The 20467-nt window shown below is 43.9% G+C and overlaps 2 protein-coding genes across 4 annotated transcripts in view; both read right to left on the bottom strand.

The window, feature by feature from the left end:
- Positions 1-146: 146 nt before the first annotated feature.
- LOC121544384 (CD276 antigen-like) lies at positions 147-1764 on the bottom strand. The gene is made up of 4 exons (XM_041854324.2): positions 1552-1764; positions 1054-1401; positions 594-878; positions 147-435 (listed from the first exon to the last, which is right to left on the bottom strand). The coding sequence occupies exons 1-4, from the start codon at positions 1658-1660 to the stop codon at positions 230-232; spliced, it is 948 nt and encodes a 315-aa protein (XP_041710258.2). The 5' UTR covers positions 1661-1764; the 3' UTR covers positions 147-229.
- Positions 1765-7708: 5944 nt separating this feature from the next.
- The window catches only part of LOC121544983 (uncharacterized protein KIAA1522 homolog), a 44378-nt gene continuing 31619 nt past the window's right edge, over positions 7709-20467 (bottom strand). For 2 of the 3 annotated variants that reach the window (XM_041855281.2, XM_041855279.2), the window contains 6 exons: positions 13600-13740; positions 13427-13470; positions 13132-13288; positions 12852-12953; positions 9042-12686; positions 7709-8931 (listed from right to left, as the gene is read on the bottom strand). In XM_041855281.2, the coding sequence (XP_041711215.2) occupies positions 9061-12686; positions 12852-12953; positions 13132-13288; positions 13427-13470; positions 13600-13740 (4070 nt within the window). In that variant the 3' untranslated portion in view covers positions 7709-8931; positions 9042-9060. The remainder of the gene's footprint in view (positions 8932-9041; positions 12687-12851; positions 12954-13131; positions 13289-13426; positions 13471-13599; positions 13741-20467) is intronic. The other variant, XM_041855282.2, reaches the window with a different exon arrangement.

The raw sequence follows: 20467 nt of genomic DNA, 5'->3' as shown, positions 1-20467 counted from the left end.
TTGTCTCTTTTTCTGAATAAATAAATTGGCAAACATTTCTGTGTTTGAGAATAAACTAAGTAGCACACAAATTTACATGGTAAACTATAAAGTAATATGGCAGCAACTCCTTGGAAAAATACTATGGGCAGCATTGCAAACACTGGCAAGAATCATATGGACGCCATAGTTCCATTCATTATATATTCCTAAATATGTTGTCTTTTTCTCCATTATGAAGTACAGTAAATTATATTTGTGATGACTCTGATGAGCCTGATGGTGTTTGGTAGACAGGTGATGGTTTCTGTGATGGCCCATAGCACGTTTTTCTCAATGCTGACATTAATAGTACAAACAACAGCAGTACAAATGTCACTATAGGAACAATAATTATCCATGTCTTTCTGTTGTCTCCAGAAATTTTGCCTTTTTCCACTGATGACCTCTCATTTGCTGTGAAGAGAAATGTAGAATATTGTGATTATACTGTATGTCTAAACAACTGAACACTATTTCTCTCTCTTGCTTGCTCGCCCGCTCTCTCCTCTCTCTCTCATTCAGTAAAGAGGCAATGTCAATTGTTTTTCAAATCCAGGATATTGTCTATGTACCTGAGTAAAGTGTGATCTCTCTCCTGATCTCCTGTCCCAGGTCCTTGTTCTTTAAGACGAAGGTGATGGTCTCGTTGACTTGTCCCTGTAGATTTAGTGTACTGAACACAGTGTATAGTCCCTGTGTGTCCTCTGAGATGTTTGTGACTGTGTTATTGGTGACATCATCACCGCTGTCATCCAGCCAATGCACTGAGGGTCGGGGGTACCCTCCCTGTGAGGTCAAGAGTAGCTCCACATCTCTTGGAGATGCTGTGAACGTCAGGTGTGGCTCAGGGTAGTATGCTGAAATAAAAGAGGCAATGGACACAGTTTAATGGCATGAAAGAATATACAGTATCTCAGTAAGCATTGTACATTACAAGGAACCCTAATGAGTGTGATAAAGAACTCATTTTCTAGAACATCAGTAATTTCTCGGTCCACAAAGCAGAAAATAATGTTTAATATGATATCACACCTGCTAATTTCAGGGCAAAGGTTTTCGTCTCACTGCCCAGCAGTGTGCTCACAGAGCAGGTATAGTCTCCTTTGTCCCCCAGGTTGGTACGTTCCAGCCTTAGAGAGGCATTACCCCTCTCCAACTCAGAGTGGTACAGGCTGGTTCTGTTGGCATAGTGACTGCTCTGTCTGTCCAGTTTGTCCTGTCCGTGGTAGAAGCTGTGTATCACCTCCAGGCCTCTCTGCCACGTTATCACACTGTTGTCCAGGTCCCAGGCCTTTCCCACAGGAAAGCTGCAGTCTAGGACTGCATGCTGCCCCACGATGGCAAGTTGAGGCTCACTAGGAACACTGATCTCAAATTCAACTATAGACAGAGGGACACAGTCAGTCTTACTACCCCATCTAAGAGATGGCATGATTACAGTGACCCTTTTTATTAGATACATTACTCATTACATTAAAGTAGTTAGTCACCATTGACTGTAACAGAAGGGATGCCATGGAAGTGTCTTACCAGAATAGGATGCCTTGATGATGAGGAGAGAAACAAAACATCTTTGAGCGACCCAGGATTTCCAGCTCATGACAGAGGTTACTGTACTCAACCAGCAATGGTACAACATCAAGTAAGTCCTTCAATGAATCGGCAGCAGTCCAGTATCTTGAAGAATGAATGAACTGCTGATCCACGCCATCTACTGTACTTTTCTACTTTTTCTCACACCTTGGCTCCACCTTCTAATAGGTTCCATGACGCTCCATGCCATTCCTTAAAAGGCACAAGTAGTGTACAATAGTGTTTCCTGTATGACTTGTCTTTTCAGTGATTGTTGTAAATCAAGATCCACCCCCAATATATTTTGATCATTAAAGGGATTTCGTTTTTAGTCCCCAACAGAGATGCATCCATTATAACATTTTAAAAAATGATTATCTTTTGCGCAGACATACACCTATTCATGGAGGAGCATGTTTTTTTCCTTCGAACTAGACACACCCTCCCAGTTTCGCTGGCAGCTCAGTAACCATGGCAAAATAAACATGTTTGACATTAAGCATACTGACATATAACATTGTCAAAGTCCATTTCATATTCTGCTTTAGTTATGATGATTCAACACATATATGTGTCTAAGATGGACACAGAACACATACAACTTTGTGTAAAAAAATATTACTGTAGAAATATGAATCATCACCTGTTAAACCAGCACATGACAAAATCATGTGAACCAAGACATGCTGAAAATATGTTACAATTCTGGGTAAAACCTTGAAGCAGGAGTTGAGAGAGAGAGTGTGTGTCTGTCTGCATTCGAGTGCGCATGCGCACATGGCTGTCAACAGCTGATAAATACTGTAGAGTTTTGAACTGCAATCATATTATAAATCAATGTATTCTGTACATTTAAATAATAACAGGGAAGTGCTGTATTTTTTGGTTGATACTGTAGGACGCCTTCAGCTTTCAAAAAGACACCCTGCTCAATAAAATAACATTTAGAGTCGATTCCCATGTGAATTTAATATTTTTTTATCTTAACATTACAGTATACAGTGAATGAGTTGAGAGTCCACTCCTTAGCAAACGACTTCCCACCACCAGTAATCAGATACAACTGGATACAATGTGCACCCATGGCAACACATTTATATAAGAATGTGAACAGACTAGCTAGCCTGGTTCCAGATCTGTTTGTTCTCATTTACATTTTACATTTACGTCATTTAGCAGATGCTCTTATCCAGAGCGACTTACAAATAGGTGCATTCACCTTATAGCCAGTGGGATAACCACTTTACATTGTGTTTTTTTTTTTTTTTTTTGGGGGGTCGGTTGGAGTAAAGGGGGGTAGAAGGATTACTTTATCCTATCCCAGGTATTCCTTAAAGAGGTGGGGTTTCAAATGTCTCCGGAAGGTGGTGAGTGACTCCGCTGTCCTGGCGTCGTGAGGGAGCTTGTTCCACCATTGGGGTGCCAGAGCAGCGAACAGTTTTGGCTGGGCTGAGCGGGAACAATGCTTCCGCAGAGGTAGGGGAGCCAGCAGGCCAGAGGTGGATGAACGCAGTGCCCTCGTTTGGGTGTAGGGACTGATCAGAGCCTGAAGGTACGGAGGTGCCGTTCCCCTCACAGCTCCGTAGGCAAGCACCATGGTTTTGTAGCAGATGCGAGCTTCAACTGGAAGCCAGTGGAGTGTGCGGAGGAGCGGGGTGACGTGAGAGAACTTGGGAAGGTTGAACACCAGACGGGCTGCGGCATTCTGGATGAGTTGTAGGGGTTTAATGGCACAGGCAGGGAGCCCAGCCAACAGCGAGTTGCAGTAATCCAGACGGGAGATGACAAGTGCCTGGATTAGGACCTGTGCCGCTTCCAGTGTAAGGCAGGGTCGTACTCTCCGAATGTTGTAGAGCATGAACCTACAGGATCGGGTCACCGCCTTGATGTTAGCGGAGAACGACAGGGTGTTGTCCAGGGTCACGCCAAGGCTCTTCGCACTCTGGGAGGAGGACACAACGGAGTTGTCAACCGTGATGGCGAGATCATGGAACGGGCAGTCCTTCCCCGGGAGGAAGAGCAGCTCCGTCTTGCCTAGATTCAGCTTGAGGTGGTGATCCGTCATCCATACTGATATGTCTGCCAGACATACAGAGATGCGATTCGCCACCTGGTTATCAGAAGGAGGAAAGGAGAAGATTAGTTGTGTGTCGTCAGCGTAGCAATGATAGGAGAGGCCATGTGAGGATATGACAGAGCCAAGTGACTTGGTGTATAGCGAGAATAGGAGAGGGCCTAGAACTGAGCCCTGGGGGACACCAGTGGTGAGAGCACGTGGTGCGGAGACAGCTTCTCGCCACGCCACTTGGTAGGAGCGACCGGTCAGGTAGGACGCAATCCAAGAGTGAGCCGCGCCGGAGATGCTCAGCTCGGAGAGGGTGGAGAGGAGGATCTGATGGTTCACAGTATCAAAGGCAGCAGACAGGTCTAGAAGGACAAGAGCAGAGGGGAGAGAGTTAGCTTTAGCAGTGCGGAGAGCCTCTGTGACACAGAGAAGAGCAGTCTCAGTTGAATGACCAGTCTTGAAACCTGACTGGTTTGGATCAAGAAGGTCATTCTGAGAGAGATAGCAAGAGAGTTGGCTAAAGATGGCACGCTCAATAGTTTTGGAGAGAAAAGAAAGAAGGGATACTGGTCTGTAGTTGTTGACATCAGAGGGATCGAGTGTTGGTTTTTTGAGAAGGGGTGCAACTCTCGCTCTCTTGAAGACGGAAGGGACATGGCCAGCGGTCAAGGTTCTCTTCCCAAAGCCATTGGTTTCATTGTCAAGCCACTCACTATTCTTTATTCTTCATTGTTTTGTTTGAAAAAACTATGAAATAATACAGCAGTTACTCATAAGAAAAATATTGCAGACAGTGTAAAATTATATAAAGTCGATATATCCATGAATTAATCCATTCATAAATGTGTTCCCATTTTCTGCATTATGAATGGTCCAAAATATGTTTTCCTCCGTGGTAAGAGGACATCAGCAGGTCCAGCAGCCATCACAGCAATCATTATGGTCAGTGCAACTGTCAGGATGTCAGTGTGATGCGGTAGGACGAAGTCAGGCGCAGGACACAGAGCTAATCGAAAACGTACAGAACATAACCTCCACGCAGGGAGGAACAAACCTGCTTACCAGACGACAACCAAACATGAACAAACACGCACAACATACAGTGGGAGCCAGAGGATTAAATAGGGAAGTAATCAATAACTAATGGGAACCAGGTGTGAACAATAAAGACAAGACAAGTAGAACATAGAAACATAGATCGGTAGCAGCTAGTACTCCGGTGACGACGAACGCCGAAGCCTGCCCGAGCAAGGAGGAGGAGCAGCCTCGGCTGAATCCGTGACAGCAACTACAATATTATAGCAGTTTCAACAAACCTCTAGGCCTACTTACAAGAGACAGAGCTAAACTGAGATGCAACTAATCCACAAAATTAGGGCTTTGTCATCAAATAAATTACTATTTATATTATATTTACAGTGCATTCGGAAAGTATTCAGACCTCTTGACTTTTTCCACATTTTGTTACGTAACAGCCTTATTCTAAAATTGATTAAATAAAAAAAAATCCTCAATCTACACACAGACATTTTTACAAATGTATTAAAAATAAAAACAGAAATACCTTATTGACATAAGTATTCAGACCATTTGCTGTGAGACTCAAAATTGTTTCCATTGATCATCCTTGAGATGTTTCTACAACTTGATTGGAGTCCACCTGTGATAAATTCAAATGATTGGACATGATTTGGAAAGGCACACACCTGTCTATATAAGGTCCCACAGTTGACAGTACATGTCAGAGCAAAAAAGAAGCCATGAGGTCGAAGGAATTGTCTGTAGAGCTCCGAGACAGGATTGTGTCGAGGGACACCAAACAGGGTACCAAACAATTTCTGCAGCATTAAAGTTCCCCAAGAACACAGTGGCCTCCATCATTCTTAAATGGAAGAAGTTTGCAACCACAAAACCTCCTTGAGTGGCCCAGCCAGAGCCCGGACTTGAACCCGATCTAACATCTCTGGAGAGACCTGAAAATAGTTGTGCAGCTACGCTCCCCATCCAACCTGAGCTTGAGAGGATCTGCAAAGGAGAATGGGGTAAACTCCCAAATACAGGTGTGCCAAGCTTGTAGTGTCATACCCAAGAAGACTCGAGGCTGTAATCGCTGCCAAAGGTGCTTCAACAAAGTACTGAGTAAAGGGTTTGAATACTTATGTAAATGTGATATTTCCACAAACTGACATTCTGGGGTATTATGTGTAGATTGAAGGGGGGGTCGGGGGACGACGACAATTTAATCCATTTTAGAATAAGGCTGTAACGTAACAAAATGTGTAAGAAGTCAAAGGCTCTGAATACTTTCCGAATGCACTGTGTATATATATACAGTACCAGTCAAAAGTTTTTCTTTGTTTTAACTATTTTCTACATTGTAGAAAAATAGTGAAGACATCAAAACTATGAAATAACACATATGGAATACATGTAGCAACCAAAAAAGTGTTAAACAAATCAAAATATATTTTAGATTCTTCAAAGTAGCCACCCTTTGCCTTGATGACAGCTTTGCACACTCTTGGCATTCTCTCAACCAGCTTCACCTGGAATGCTTTTCCAACGGTCTTGGAGTTCCCACATATGCTGAGCACTTGTTGAATGCTTTTCCTTCACTCTGCCGTCCAACTCATCCCAAATCATCTCAATTGGGTTGAGGTCGGGGGATTGTGGAGGCCAGGTCATCTGATGCAGCACTCCATCACTCTCCTTCTTGGTCAAATAGCCCTCACACAGCCTGGAGGTGTGTTGGGTCATTGTCCTGTTGAAAAACAAATGATTGTCCCACTATGCCCAAACCAGATGGGATGGCGTATCGCTGCAGAATGCTGTAGTACCATGCTGGTTAAGTGTGCCTTGAATTCTAAATAAATCACAGACAGTGACACCAGCAAAGCACCTCCACACCATCACACCTCCTCCTCCATGCTTCACGGTGGGAACTACACATCAGACACTTCAGCTTTTCATTTTTTATTAATTTGTTAACATTTCTGAAAACATAATTCCACTTCGACATTATGGGGTATTGTGTGTAGGCCAGTGACACAATCCATTAATCCATTTTAAATTCAGGCTATAACACAACAAAATGTGGAAAAAGTAAACGGGTGTGAATACTTTCTGAAGACACTGTGTATTAAAGTAGTCAAAAGATTAGTATTTGGTCCCATATTCCTAGCACGCAATGATTACATCAAGCTTGTGACTACAAACTTGTTGGATGCATTTGCTGTTTGTTTTGGTTGTGTTTCAGATAATTTTGTGCCCAATAGAAATGAATGGTAAATAATGTACTGTGTCATTTTGGAGTGTCTTTTATTGTAAATAAGAATATAATATGTTTCTAAACACTTCTACATTAATGTGGATGCTACCAAGATTACGGATAGTCCTGAATGAATCGTGAATAATGATGATTGAGAAAGTTGAAGTTGCTAACCTCTCACCACTACAATAACAGGGGAGGTTAGCATTTCTTTTTTTTGGGGGAATGATATTTATGCCTCTAACTTTCTCACTCATTATTCATGATTCATTCAGGATGATCTGTAATCATGGTAGAGTCCACATTTGGTCCCCTAAAATGGGGGGACTATCTACAAAAAGTGTTGTAATTTCTAAACAGTTCACCTGATATGGATTAAAATATACCATCAAATTAAAGCTGACAGTCTGTGCATAGTCATGGTATCATTTCAAATCCAACGTGCTGGAGTACAGAGCCAAAACAAAAACAAAAATGTCCCTGTCCCAATACCTTTGGAACTCACTGTATACAGTCACAATCTATTTTATATAGTCTTAGTTTTGACTGTCATTCAACATACAGATGGGTCTGACGGATACTGAAAACCCAGACGTGTGTGAACATGAGGTTTCAAGACATCCTGATAAGACGGAAAAAGTACAAATCTGGGGGAAACTTGGAAGCAGGGTGTTTGTGTGTTTGTGTTGCATAAATTGAATCTAGAGAAGCCTAACTGACTTACAGTACATTTCTCAAAATGTTTTAGAAACAAGGTAGAAATAATGAAATGGCTTAATTAATTCATTGTGAATAAATCCATTTATTCTGTTACCTTGAAATAAATGAAGCTATACATAATCATTTGTCAGATTACTTTTTTACAATCATTGAAATCACTTTGAATAATATGTTGTACTTTCAAAGCAGATATTTCATTCAGTTGAGCAATATCCCAATTTCTGGACAAATTAGTAACATAAATGCAATGTATAATGTAGCTCCCATCTGGTTGAAAGGAAAGATTTCAACATTTGCGGGACATAACTAAAAGCAAGACAAAGATTTGCCCCAATAGTCTTTTTAAATGACCAGTTCAGTTCATAAACTGTGCTTCAGATTAAACCTGTGAGATTTGATTTACACACAGGGTGAGATTCCTGTAAAAGTATGTGTACATTCATTTCAACAACAGAGAAACAAAACATGACCATGAAAATTGGGATTCTCATCATGAATAGGATTCTCATCCTCACTACAACATTCTAGAACTAGTGACATCACCCAGTTCTGATGATAGCATTTTAGTAGCTAAGGAGATAAGGAAATATGATGATGACAGATGACATCATGAAAGATTGACACATATTGACATAGAAAACATAAAATAACATCACACATTTCCCACAAAATCTAATGGAAGATGTCTACAGGACAAATAACTTAGATAAATGATTTTATTACAACAAACATGAAGATGGATGAAATGAGAACTCAACACAATTTAATAGTGCATGATCTTATAATGATATGAATATATTAAAAATATAACATTCTGGTATATAATCCAGACAAGTGTTTGGCGTGCCCAACAGCAGTAGCTGTGACATTCCATAGTTGACACTAGAGGGCAACCTAGACGTGTACCTAGACCAGCATGCACTGTGACTGACTGTCCATTATTAAATCAGACCAGTAAGAAGTTCCTCTGGCAAAGAAAAATGCTCCAAAATACAACAAGAGTATTAGAAAAATTCAAGACCAACACCATTTTAATATAAACTCAAAGGATTTCAAACTCAAAGAGCTCTTATGTGAGAGGGTTACATTTAGTTATGTCCAGTTGCCCTGTCTTCAGAAGGCTCTGTATGCGTCCTCCGCTCACTCCTTTTTTATCCATCTCTCTTCCCCTCTTGCAATGTATTTGTGAATGATTAATCCTTGCTTAGTGGCAGTGTTGCTCATGTGGAGGATAATGTTGGCACTTCAACACCAACTGCTGTCCCGCTTGGAGCTTCTGGAGCACCTTTGACAGGAGAGAAAGATCAGTCAGATCAGATCAACATACAGTGCAAATGGACAATAGCTGTAAAAAATTAGGCAAGTATGATTGTGTCACAATCACAGATCCCTTACCCTCAGTGTTGTCTGCTGGCTATGCTTCCTGTCCCGCAGTTTGCACATGCTCAATCTCCACACTGACCTTAGGCTTGGGTTTCCTTGACACAGGTGGAGGCACCTTGACCACCACATTCTTCTGTGTGTCTGTGGACTTGGCTGGATTAGACACAGATGAAAGCTCAGCTATCAGGTTCTTTGTGAGATTGGCCTGGGCCTCAGGGGATGAGGGGGTCTCTATGACAATCTTCTTTGTGCTCTTGGCAAAGATGAAACTGGCGGTGGAGGAGGGAGACATGAGACTTGTTGGGGAGTGCAGGCTAAGACGAGAGGGAGGCCCCTCTTTACTTCTGGAAGCTGTCCTCAAGCGGATGGCCTCCTGCATCCTCATGGAGGGGGTGGTGGCTGAGGCAGGAGGTGACTTCCTCGTAGGAGAGGTGACAGTGGATGACTCTGAGGGTAAATTAACTATGCTGGGCTGGGGCTTGGCTGGGGCTGGGGTTTCAGCTGAGGCTGTGGCTGCCTCTAGGGCCTCAGCTGGGAATGTGGCTGGAGCTGCCTCTGGGGTTGTGGCTGGGGTTAGGGCTCCCTCTGGAGCTGAGGCTGTGGCTGCCTCCGGGGCTGAGGTTGCCTCTGGGGATGTGGCTGCCTCTGGGGATGTGGCCGTGGCTGGGGAAAGCTCTGGGTCTGCCTCTGGGGTTGCCTCTGTGGCTGGGGCTGTGGCTGCCTCTGGGGCTTGGGCCATGGGAGGTTGTGAGATAACAGTAGTTGTTGGGGATGTGACAGTGGGAGGGGGAGATGTTATGAACAGAGACCTTCGAATAGGCTTCTGGGGAGCCTCACCGTTATTGGGTTGTTTGGCCCTCAAAGTGACCTCTGTCTGGTCCTGTCCCTGATTCTGGTCCTTTTCCTGACCCTGGTCACCATTATTGACAGACCTCAGCTTGACTGTCTGCAGAAGGGAGGGGGTGACCACAGGAGTGGAGCCCTCCTCTGGGGGAGTGGGAGAGAGAGAGCTCTTGCTGAAGGACTTCTTCTCTTGGTTCTGTCTCTCTGTGGTCACTGGACTGGGCTGCTGTATGTGTTTCAGTGGAGGTGGGGGTGGAATACTTTGAGGTGGTGGAGGAATGTAGGAGGGAGGACCAAACCTTGCTTTTGGTGAAGGCGGGGCCTCTTGGGGAGGCGGCGGTGCGATACTCTGGGGTGGAGGTGGGATTCCCTGTGGTACAGATGAAACAGGGGGCACATGTTCTGTGATAACTACCTTTGGTGGTGGGGGAATGGGCAGGTCAAGCTCATTGCCAAGGGTGGCCAAGTCCATGGGAGGAGGGGGAGGGGGCCAGGAGGATTCCCCAGTGGGGGAGACTAGTTGGGGCTCTGGAGCGGGTGTAAAGTCTGATGTGGCCACAGGTGGGGTCTGTTTGGAAGGGGGAAGGGGAGGATGGTGTGCTGGAGGAGGAGAAGGAGATGGCGAGATGCGTGCTAGAGCAGGGCTTACCATAGACGTGTCCATTTTAGGTTGGAATTCAGTCTTTTTCGCTGCAGCAGGAGTAGTCGTCTGTATTTCTGTCTTTACTTTTCCTAGGCCCTTTCCTGGCGCTACTGAGGCCTTTACTGACTTTCCATTTACCAAATTACTTGTCTGGACCTTCTCTAGTTTACCTATCAACTGATTTACAATGACCCTCTCTGGTTCAACCACCAACAGACTTCCCTGCACCTTCTCTTCAACTCCCAGCTGACTTCCTTGAACCCGGTCTTCTTCAACCTTCTGTGCTACTTCACTCTCCTGACCCTTTCCTGACTCAGACATATGTGCTGCTGGATTACTAGTCTCCACAGTGGAAGAGTGTTCCCTCTCCTGGTCTGCTGGACCGGTCTGCTCTTTAGCTTGAGGCTCAGTGACCCTCTCCAGCACACCTCCTGCCTCCTGCTCTGGTGCTGCCTCCTCATCTCTCCTCTCAGGTGACAAGTTCTTAACAGAACCCTCTCTTGATGTGGAAGGAGACTGCCTCTGCTGTCGTCGATCCTTTGGGTTCTTTCGCACCACCGTATCCGTGTTGTTGGGGGCCGGGGGACCTAGTAGCAGTTCAAAGGTGCGCTTGTTGTGTGCCCATACCTCCGGGGGAGGAGGAGAGGGGGCAGACACCTTGGGTGGAGGCGGGATGTTGAACAGCTCTCTGATTGACATGACTGAAGGTGAGGGAGTTACACTGTCGACTGGAGGGGACGGCTGTGGCTTAGTCGTCTTGCTGCTGTCAGAGGCCTGTGGCTGAATGACAGGTGATGGGGCTGAAGATGCAGGGGATGGTGCCTTGGGGAAGATGCTTGCTAGTTTGCCCAGGATGCCTCTCTTTTTCCCTGGAGATGGGTTATGGGTTTGTTTGGAAGGGAGGGTGGGCGTGCCACCGTGGCTGGAGTAGCCGCTGGAGGGGGAGACATTCTTCAGGCCATTTTCCTGGGGGGTCTGCTTCTGGGGAGAGGAGCCTGTGGAGCCTGGCTGCTCATTCCTCACCTCCTCCATGGCTGCCTGTTGTGGGGTGTTGAAGGGGCTGGCTGTCACAGAGCCTGAAGACTCATCCAGACAGCTGATGTCTGCTGTGTAGCCAGGGCTACTTTTGTTACTGGAGGGCATGGGAGTTTCCCCAGCACTGACAGCCTTAGCCTCCCCACCCTGGAATGGGCTGCTTTGGGGAGGGGCAGCAACCATGGTGTCAATCAGGTCTCGCGTGCACCTCTTCAACTTGTCCTTGTGTAGGGAGTAGGAGCGGCTGGGTGGGGCCGGTGCCCTCTTGGACTTCATCACAGACATGGTCCGGGTGAAGGGCCCCTCCTGTTTGCAATCATCCCCTCTGGTTTTCCCTTTGCCGTTGGTGGCTGAGGTCCTGGAGGCCTTACTGACAGAGGAGTGGATACTCTCTCTGTCCAGGGCCGTCTCCCTGGATGAACCCTCCCCACCCCCCTCCTGTGAGCCCCCCTGCCTGGTGGTGCTGTTGGAGGAGATGGTGGAGGAGTCAGACACCAGTGTCTCAGAGGACTCAGAGTGGCTCCATCCAGAGCTGTCAGAGAAGTGTGATGGGTTGTAACGGGAGGCGGAGGACATGGTAGAGGCGTGGGAGGAAGCGCGGGAGGAGGCTCTGGAGGAGGCTCTGGAGGAGGCTCTGGAGGAGGCTCTGGAGGAGGCAGGGCTGACCAGCAGCAGGCTGCTCTTACTGACGGTACGAACGCTGCTCCGACTGCGGTTCCGGGTGATCTCCACCACATCTATGGAAGGTAGCAGGACAGCGTTGGGGATGATCTTAGACATGTAGGTGGCCTGGGGGGACATGGACATGACGGGGTTGGGGTGCAGCTGCTGCAGGCTAGAGGCTGTGGTCATCCAGGGGACAGCCAGGGACTTGGGCCTCTTCAGGCCGGACTGCTGGGGGCCCATGCGCTGGAGGAGAGCAAGGTCGTCCCTGTGTCCGGCCCGGGAGGGGAACTTCTGGATCTGGTCCTCACTGACGGGTTGCAGGCCTTCTACAGACTGGAGGTACATCCTCACCCCCTCCTCGGAACCAGCCAGGTGAGTCCCATCGATGGTGGGGAAGTCCAGACTCTCACCGTTAGGGAGCCCATCCTTGTCTATAACCTGACGACCTGCCCATGATGCTCTGTCCAGCCCTTAAGTGAGGAACAGGACAAATCAGGATAGGTTCATATACAACTACACAAGCCAATAGAAGAGTATGTGCTTGTATTAAGAGTGAAATTATCCACAGGTATCTTCACAATGGCCTATATTGACATATTTCAATTCACTTAGAGCATAAATAATGAGTAGCTTACCCAGTTCCCTCTGGATGTGTTGTGGTATCCCCATAACTGTGGTTCTCCTGTGTCTCCTCCTGGCCTTGGCCTTCTCTGGCTTCAGGGGCCTGAATGTTGATGCTGGGGAAAGAGACAAAAAGCAGGAGAGAAATATTAGGTCAAAATTAGCAACACCAACAACAGGCGCTTTCACTCTATACGTTTTCAAAGAAAAATCAAACAATCAATCAGTGGTTGGACAAGGTTTTATAGTGGTTCCAGTATGAATCATTCTCTGGTTATGGTCATGTCAGGTTACCTTGGCGGGTCAGTCCTGACCGTGAGGACCGTGTGGAGACAGTGGAGCGTGTTGAGACCTGGGACACAGTGTCTGGTATGGTGCTGTCTGAAAGATAGCCTCTCCTCTCACTATAACTGTCACTCTCAGTGTCGTCTGGCTGCCGGGTCACCGTCGACTGTAGGAATCCCAGAAAGTTCAACAGTAAATCATTAGTATACGCTTAATTAAAGTAGGTTTGGTGTAAACTTGTGATAGACTAATGTTTAGTGATTTGATGTAGCACCGTAGTTGAAATGTAGAATGGGAAACTTACAGTGACGCTTTGGTCATCCTGGTAATCTAGCCCATTATTGGTTTCTGAAATAAAGGTCAAAATATTTCTAATAGAGTGGCCCCACAGTAACTTTACTTAATGAGTTAATCTAATCAGGGGTAGGTGATGGAGTAAGTGTCAGTATTTGGAGGGATTTGCAGGGCGTTTAGTACCTTCCTGCTGCTGCAGTTTGAGTCCCTCCTGGGCCTCAGTGTGCAGGTCCTCCAGGTACTTGGGCCGGCTGCCTTCGATGAACACATTCTCCTGGAAGTGTGGAGGAACGCGAGTCCCCTCATCCTCATGCTTTGGGACTGCTGGGAGGAGAGAGAGAGAGAGAATATGAGTGGCTATACATACATACTGTGTATATTTATGCATGCTCTTTCATTACAGCATATGTAAATAAATGCACAATATCATTGACAAAACTACATTGTATCAAAATAATTGGATATTAATTATATCCACAAAAGTTGAACGTGAACTGATATGTCTCTACTTATCAATCCTGTTCCAAAACAATCTTTATATAACTCACTATAAAAATGGCTGCTACGTGCAATGAAAATTATGCAACAAACCAAAAGATTGGATAATTGGCCTCAACATTTAAATGGTATTCATCAACTACATTAGCCACAAGTCCCAGTAGGCTTCATTGAGATAATCAGCCAGTATATTCCCCAAACATTCCTACTCTCATATAATTCAGAGAAGCAATGTTATAGGGTTATCATGAGAACACTAGCAGTGTAGTAGTACCCCTTACAGAACAGCAGTCCTGACATCTAGGATCAGTGAGGTGATGTAATGTTAAGAGTGTGGGGCATCCGTGGCCATGTGGTAAGCCGTCATCTTTAGTTAAACAAAGCTGCTTTAAATTTAGCCACGTCTTGTCTTGTACATGCTCTGTTGGGCTAGGAGGACCATGCTGGAATTAGTCCTGTCAACCATGTGCTCTCAAATGATTGCTGCTATACACATCACCATCTCTTTATTTATTTGGAAATATACCATTGACCACATTTACCATATCCTCCTAATAATAACAACAAGTTCACACAAACTGTCAATTCAGTCAGAATGATTGATGAATTAAGTGTTTTGCAGAAACAGTGACAGTACACCAGCAAAGTAAGGAATTACAAGCTCTCAGTGATAGACATTCACCAAAATACATTTAGACAACATTTTAACATCATAAGAAGAGATCAAATGGAATAGTCCATTTGGGCTCTGTATCACCCCGATAGCTAACAGTTAACACATTTCATGACTACAGGTATGAACTAATCACTTTACAGTCTTACTCATATCAATTGAAACAGTTAACCACCCTTCCCTTATCACCTAGAAAGGACCTAGAAAGGTTTTATGGCCAACACTTGCTTGGCCATTAAACTTCAAGAAGGGAATTCAAGGTATGTATCATAAATGAAAACGCTGTCTGAGAATATCCAGGACTTAGCCCATTGTTTTAGCCTATACTGTAACTCACCTTTCCTCTTGAAAAGCAAAGGCACTGGCAGACAGTAAACATTCTGAGTCAAAAGCACCACCATAGCTACTGAGATACCATGGTAATATAATCCCCCTAAATGTATTAAAACAGATTTTATCCTTCGAAAGTAAACAGGAGTTCAAAACTATCCCAGTGAGTTTGTTTTGTTTTAGGGTAGATCATCATCCGATACAGACAAAATAATTCAGTGGATCAGGATAGAAGAGATATCCCTTGTTGCTGTTGTTATTACCACCCAGTTCATTGAGTTATTGCCCAGTTCTAGTGGTTCCATCACTAGACAATGCGAACTCAGACACTAATCCCAGAAGGCTAATTCTGCCCATCCCTCCAATAAGCACCCCCCTCCTCATGTCCCTGAGCGACTGATTCCCACTGCTCTCTGTTTGTGGACATGCTGACCCTGGATTGGTCAGAGCGTGGTTATGACACTGACCATGCTGGGATCAGACACAAACGCTCAAACACACACACGCAAAGGGAAATAGTGGTTAGACACTCTAAACTCTCATCTGCTTGAAGCAACCATTTAAATCATACTGACTAGTTACTGTGCCATTTATGACAACTACTGTGGTTTAACTGACAGATGAGATCAGGAGATCTATAGGAATCCGATTCTCACCACACACATTCCCCACAAGGTGGAGTAAAGGAGCTAGACAGTATGAAGGTGTCAGTATTTAAACAAGATTGATCCTGTTGGGAGAGAATGTTCTTAACACTTTTATCTGTCTGTTACACAATATAATAATGTTACACAATGAAAGCATGTTCCCAATTACTTTTATCTAACAACACAGTCAATGGGATCTCACTGGACTAAAATAATCAACTGAATACATAATTCCCTGTGATTTACTGCTGATAAGAATTTTGTGGAGAGGCTAATATCTCTTACTACTTTACATCCCATCAGCAAATCTACAATTGACATTCCATATTCGCACGAGGGGCATGTCTGAAAATGTGTACTACTGTGATGTACGAACCTCAATCTGCGCCTGGGAAAGTGGTATATTTACCTCCTGATGCAGTAAGCAAACGGAAAACATTTCCATGTTATCATCATGCCACAGTAGCTAGAACTCCGACCTTTACATCAGTGCTACAGGTATCTCACCAGGATGAATGGAGCTTTCTTACGCAATATGACTCACGTGGGCAATCAATGGCTCAATGGCTCTTTTCAGCAGGTTTTGCATAGATTGGTTGTTTAATTATGGTTTTTAAATCAACATGACATTGTCATTCATAGAAAAGAGACAGGTGAGACCTTTGTAGGTAGGGACAAAACAGGTACAGGAGGAGAAAATGGGAAATGTAGGTACAGCCAAAATGACAAATAGATTAAAAGATTAATACAACAGTCAAACAGAGATAGTCAATAGTCATAACACACACACACACACACACACACACACACACACACACAACCGGGGAGGGGAGGGATTACAGTGACGATACTCAATCTAATATGTATGATACCCAACAGATTAATGCTGTGACATCAAAGATCAGTTTACAGTCTCAATGGAAAACAAATAACATTTCAGACTTTTGGTGATATTATTATTGTACATTCGACACATACTGAGCATTTAGCCATGTGCCATTACATTACAGTTACATCAGTAGTCGATAATACAGAATATTGATATATTGCTAGGTCTTTCAGGAATTAAGTCAATAACATGATTATTCAACCAGTAACAGACTAAATTTAAAAGAGTCAGATTAGGCTGAGGGAAATCAGCAGAACGAGTTCATGCCTGTTACCCAGGATCTAACACAGTCATCAGGGTGGTGCTGATACACTCTGACACAGACAGAGACTTCATTTAGTGAGCACACCAAGGTTATTATAGTTTTGTGATTTTCTATTAGTTTTTATTTCTATTAGTTTTTAGCTTTTCATTTGAAATTCTGTTTAGTTTCAGTTCGTTTTCAGACTTGATTTACCAGTTTTTATTCAGTTTCAGTTTGATAAAAACATTTATATTTCGCTTTTATATTATTTAGTTTCAGTTTTAGTGTTAGTGACAGAAAGTAGCCTTATGCATGGGAGGCTAGGAGCCATTTATGTGTTGTAGGCCTATAGCAGGGGTACTCCAGTACTACTTGAGATGGTCCGGTCACACAAATGTCCTAGGTGGCAAAGCTCCGGATGGATATTGTCATTTAAATCGGCGTAGTAACAAACCCCCACCTCGCAACCCATGCGACCCCAAACTGTTCAAACCCTTCTTCAGCCAAGTAGGCACGGGTGGGCCAATCAGATTAGATTAAGCAACAACAACAACAAAATACATTTGTATTTTTACCTAAACACCATCAGATAGAATTCATAGCAAGCAGTGCACTGGAATGACATTCAGATGAACTGGAATGAAATTCACACTCATGGGATGGGTGGCCAAAAATAACTCACTGAAAGCCACACCCCCAATAAACCACGAATATGACCGCATTAAGGCATATGTCACAGTGCTTCTATGGCTATACACACTAAAAATTAGGGGTTCAACAAGGGTTCTTCTAAGATCCTCAAAGTTCTTTGAAGAACCTTAGGGTTCATGGCACTGAAAATGGCCCCCAAAAGGTTATTCCAAGAACCCCATAGGAGGTGGGGTTCATCGAGGAACCTTCTTAGTTGATGGGGGTTCTTCCAGGAACCTAACTGCCCAACTGAATCATTTGGATTTGAATTTGAAAGGACAGCAGGTGCATGCACTTAACTGACAAATGTAAAGATCGCCTCAATTTAAGGTAAGGTTTGTCCCTTGTATGATCTAAATTGATATTGTTTTATGATGATACCATCTATCTTTTCATATTTGTGTAAATCTTTCTAAAACAGAAAATGGACACAATTCAATGGATATCAATCAACAAAGAGGTAAGAATATGTAGGTTATAAGAATATGTTGAAGGCTAGCTGTATTGGGTGCAGATGACTGAACTGCTCCCTTTTGTGTCTGTGTCTGCAGGTATACAGACATGGAGGCATACAAAGGCATGTCAATTGGTATTGGTATGTTATGCAGATCACATTTACCATCCTCCTCCCTTACCTCTTCAATGAATATCCCATAGGTCTCTACATTATGGACAAGGTATGTGTATGAAAACCATTATCAAAACAGTTTTTTTCATTCACATTCACCACAAAAACCAAGGTATGAATACTGTCATGTGCATGTTTTGTTAATCATCTTCATAATTACATTTTTTTGGATTCACAGACTTCACCCTCCGTACACCTCTGATGAATATAACAGGAAACCTGTTCGATCACCATGCACTGCAAAATCATTCTGGCTATGGATATGGAGAACATCAATACATTAACATCAGCACACCAGAGGATACACCCATTGGACTTGGGGCTCTGCTGGGAGTTTGTTATTCTGCTTTGCCACTAAAAGCATAATAAACACTGAGAACTAAAATATTGTGTTATTGTTATATGTATTATTAATAATAACACAGTCAGAGTGTAGTTCATAAAATTTACCCCAAAAGGTTCATTAAAAGTGGTTCTTCTAAGAATTTATAGGGGTTAGGGTCCGAAACTAAAATAATAGCTGTCTCACCTTGACTTTATCCTGAAATCCTTTGTGGGTGCTGTTCAGATGAACTTTGAGGTTGGTTGGGTTTTTCCCTTTTGTCTCTGTTCCACACACGCTGCCATCTTCTGACACTACATTTGCTTTTGTCCTTTCCAGCAATGTACTCCAAATAATCCCATACGGGGCTTTGCCTTTTGCGACTGACTGCTGGTGGTGTTGGGTTTGCTGCCTCCATTGTTCATGCCTATGGTTCACACTCATGCTCCGCGCTCGCCCTCGGATTTCCTCCCTGTTAGCTACTGATAGCTAGTGATACACAAGCTAGGCATATGTGAAACATTGTCCTCTGCTGTCAGCATTTACCCGCCAGATTCAGAAGCTTGAAAACCCCACTAGAAAAAAAAGCTTGATGATGGTTTTTATTTTAGTTTGGTTTGCAGTCAAATATAATAGTTTCAGTATAGTTTTCCAATTTTAGTTTTCACTTTAGTTTCAGTTTTCGTTTACTATAATAATCTTGGAGCACGCACACGCACACACAGCTGACCCGGCACGAACATGCCCCTCTCTGTTGTTTTGAGAGAGTCATGCACAGATAGACATTCTGTGCTGCTGTGAGTGTTCTATCTGCTGCTGTCTATCAGCCCAGCCAGGTCCTAAAGAATATTTTAAAGGAGAGGAGAACAAAGCAGTACGATGACACAGTGGGAGAAGGTTGTGACCTCGAGTGACTGTGTGTAAGAGTATTTATGAGTCCAGGTCTAAGCTTGTGGTCGGCTGAGTTTTCTCCTGGCCTCCAGTGAAAGGAATAAGGAACATAAACATTCAACAGTGCACTCTTACGATGAAGATGACTTCTCATGTGAGGTAGGTAGGTAGGCAGGTACAGTGCTATGAAAAAGTATTTGCCCCTTTTCTAATTTTCTCTACTTTTGCATATTTGTGATACTGAATGTTATCAGATCTTCAACCAAAACCTAATATTAGATAAAGGGAACATAAGTGAACAAATAACACAACAATTACATAATTTCATAAACAAAGTTATGCAACACCCAATTCCCCTGTGTGAAAAAGTAATTGCCCCCTTACACTCAATAACTGGTTGTGCCACCTTTAGCTGCAATGACTCCAACCAAATGCTTCTTGTAGTTGTTGATCAGTCTCTCACGTCACTGTGGAGGAATTTTGGCCCACTCTTCCATGCAGAACTGCTTTAACTCAGTGACGTGTGGGTTTTCAAGCATGAACTGCTCGTTTCAAGTCCTGCCACAACATCTTAATTGGGATTAGGTCTGGACTTTGACTAGGCCATTCCAAACTTCCAATTTCTTGCTTTTTAGCAATTTTCATGTAGACTTGATTGTGTGTTTTGGATCATTGTCTTGCTGCATGACCCAGCTGCGCTTCAGCTTCAGCTCACAGACGGATGGTCTGACATTCTCCTGTAGAATTCTCTGATAACATTCAGTATCACAAATATGCAAAAGTAGAGAAAATTAGAAAAGGGGGCAAATAATTTTTAAAGCACTGTAAGTAGGTAGGTAGGTACATTGAACCAACACACCTCCAGGCTGTGTAAGGGCTATTTTACCAAGAAGGAGAGTGATGGAGTGATGCATCAGATGACCTGGCCTCCACAATCCCCCAACCTCAACCCAATTGAGATGGTTTGGGATGAGTCGGATGGCAGAGTGAAGGAAAGCAGCCAACAAGTGCTCAGCATACGTGGGAACTCCTTCAAGACTGTTGGAAAAGCAATCCAGGTGAAGCTGGTTGAGAGAATGCTAAGAGTGCGCAAAGCTGTCGTCAAGGCAAAGGGTGGCTATTTGAAGAATCTCAAATATAAAATATATTTTTATTTGTTTAACACTTTTTTGGTTACTACATGATTCCATGTGTGATATTTCAGGCCTCCTGTAGCTCAGTTGGTAGAGCATGGCGCTT

This window comes from Coregonus clupeaformis, chromosome 29 (assembly GCF_020615455.1).
Source record: "Coregonus clupeaformis isolate EN_2021a chromosome 29, ASM2061545v1, whole genome shotgun sequence".
Lineage (NCBI taxonomy): Eukaryota > Metazoa > Chordata > Actinopteri > Salmoniformes > Salmonidae > Coregonus > Coregonus clupeaformis.
Note: the sequence above shows the minus strand (reverse complement) of the source record. Positions and strands in the feature narration are given on the sequence as shown.

Excerpts from the sequence above, each read along its gene's own strand:
- LOC121544384 (XM_041854324.2), bottom strand. The coding sequence starts at position 1,660 with ATGTTGTACCATTGCTGGTTGAGTACAGTAACCTCTGTCATGAGCTGG. Across the intron at positions 1,402-1,551 it reads CATCAAGGCATCCTATTCTG|TTGAATTTGAGATCAGTGTT; the intron begins GTAAGACACTTC and ends CTCTGTCTATAG. Across the intron at positions 879-1,053 it reads CTTTGCCCTGAAATTAGCAG|CATACTACCCTGAGCCACAC; the intron begins GTGTGATATCAT and ends CTTTTATTTCAG.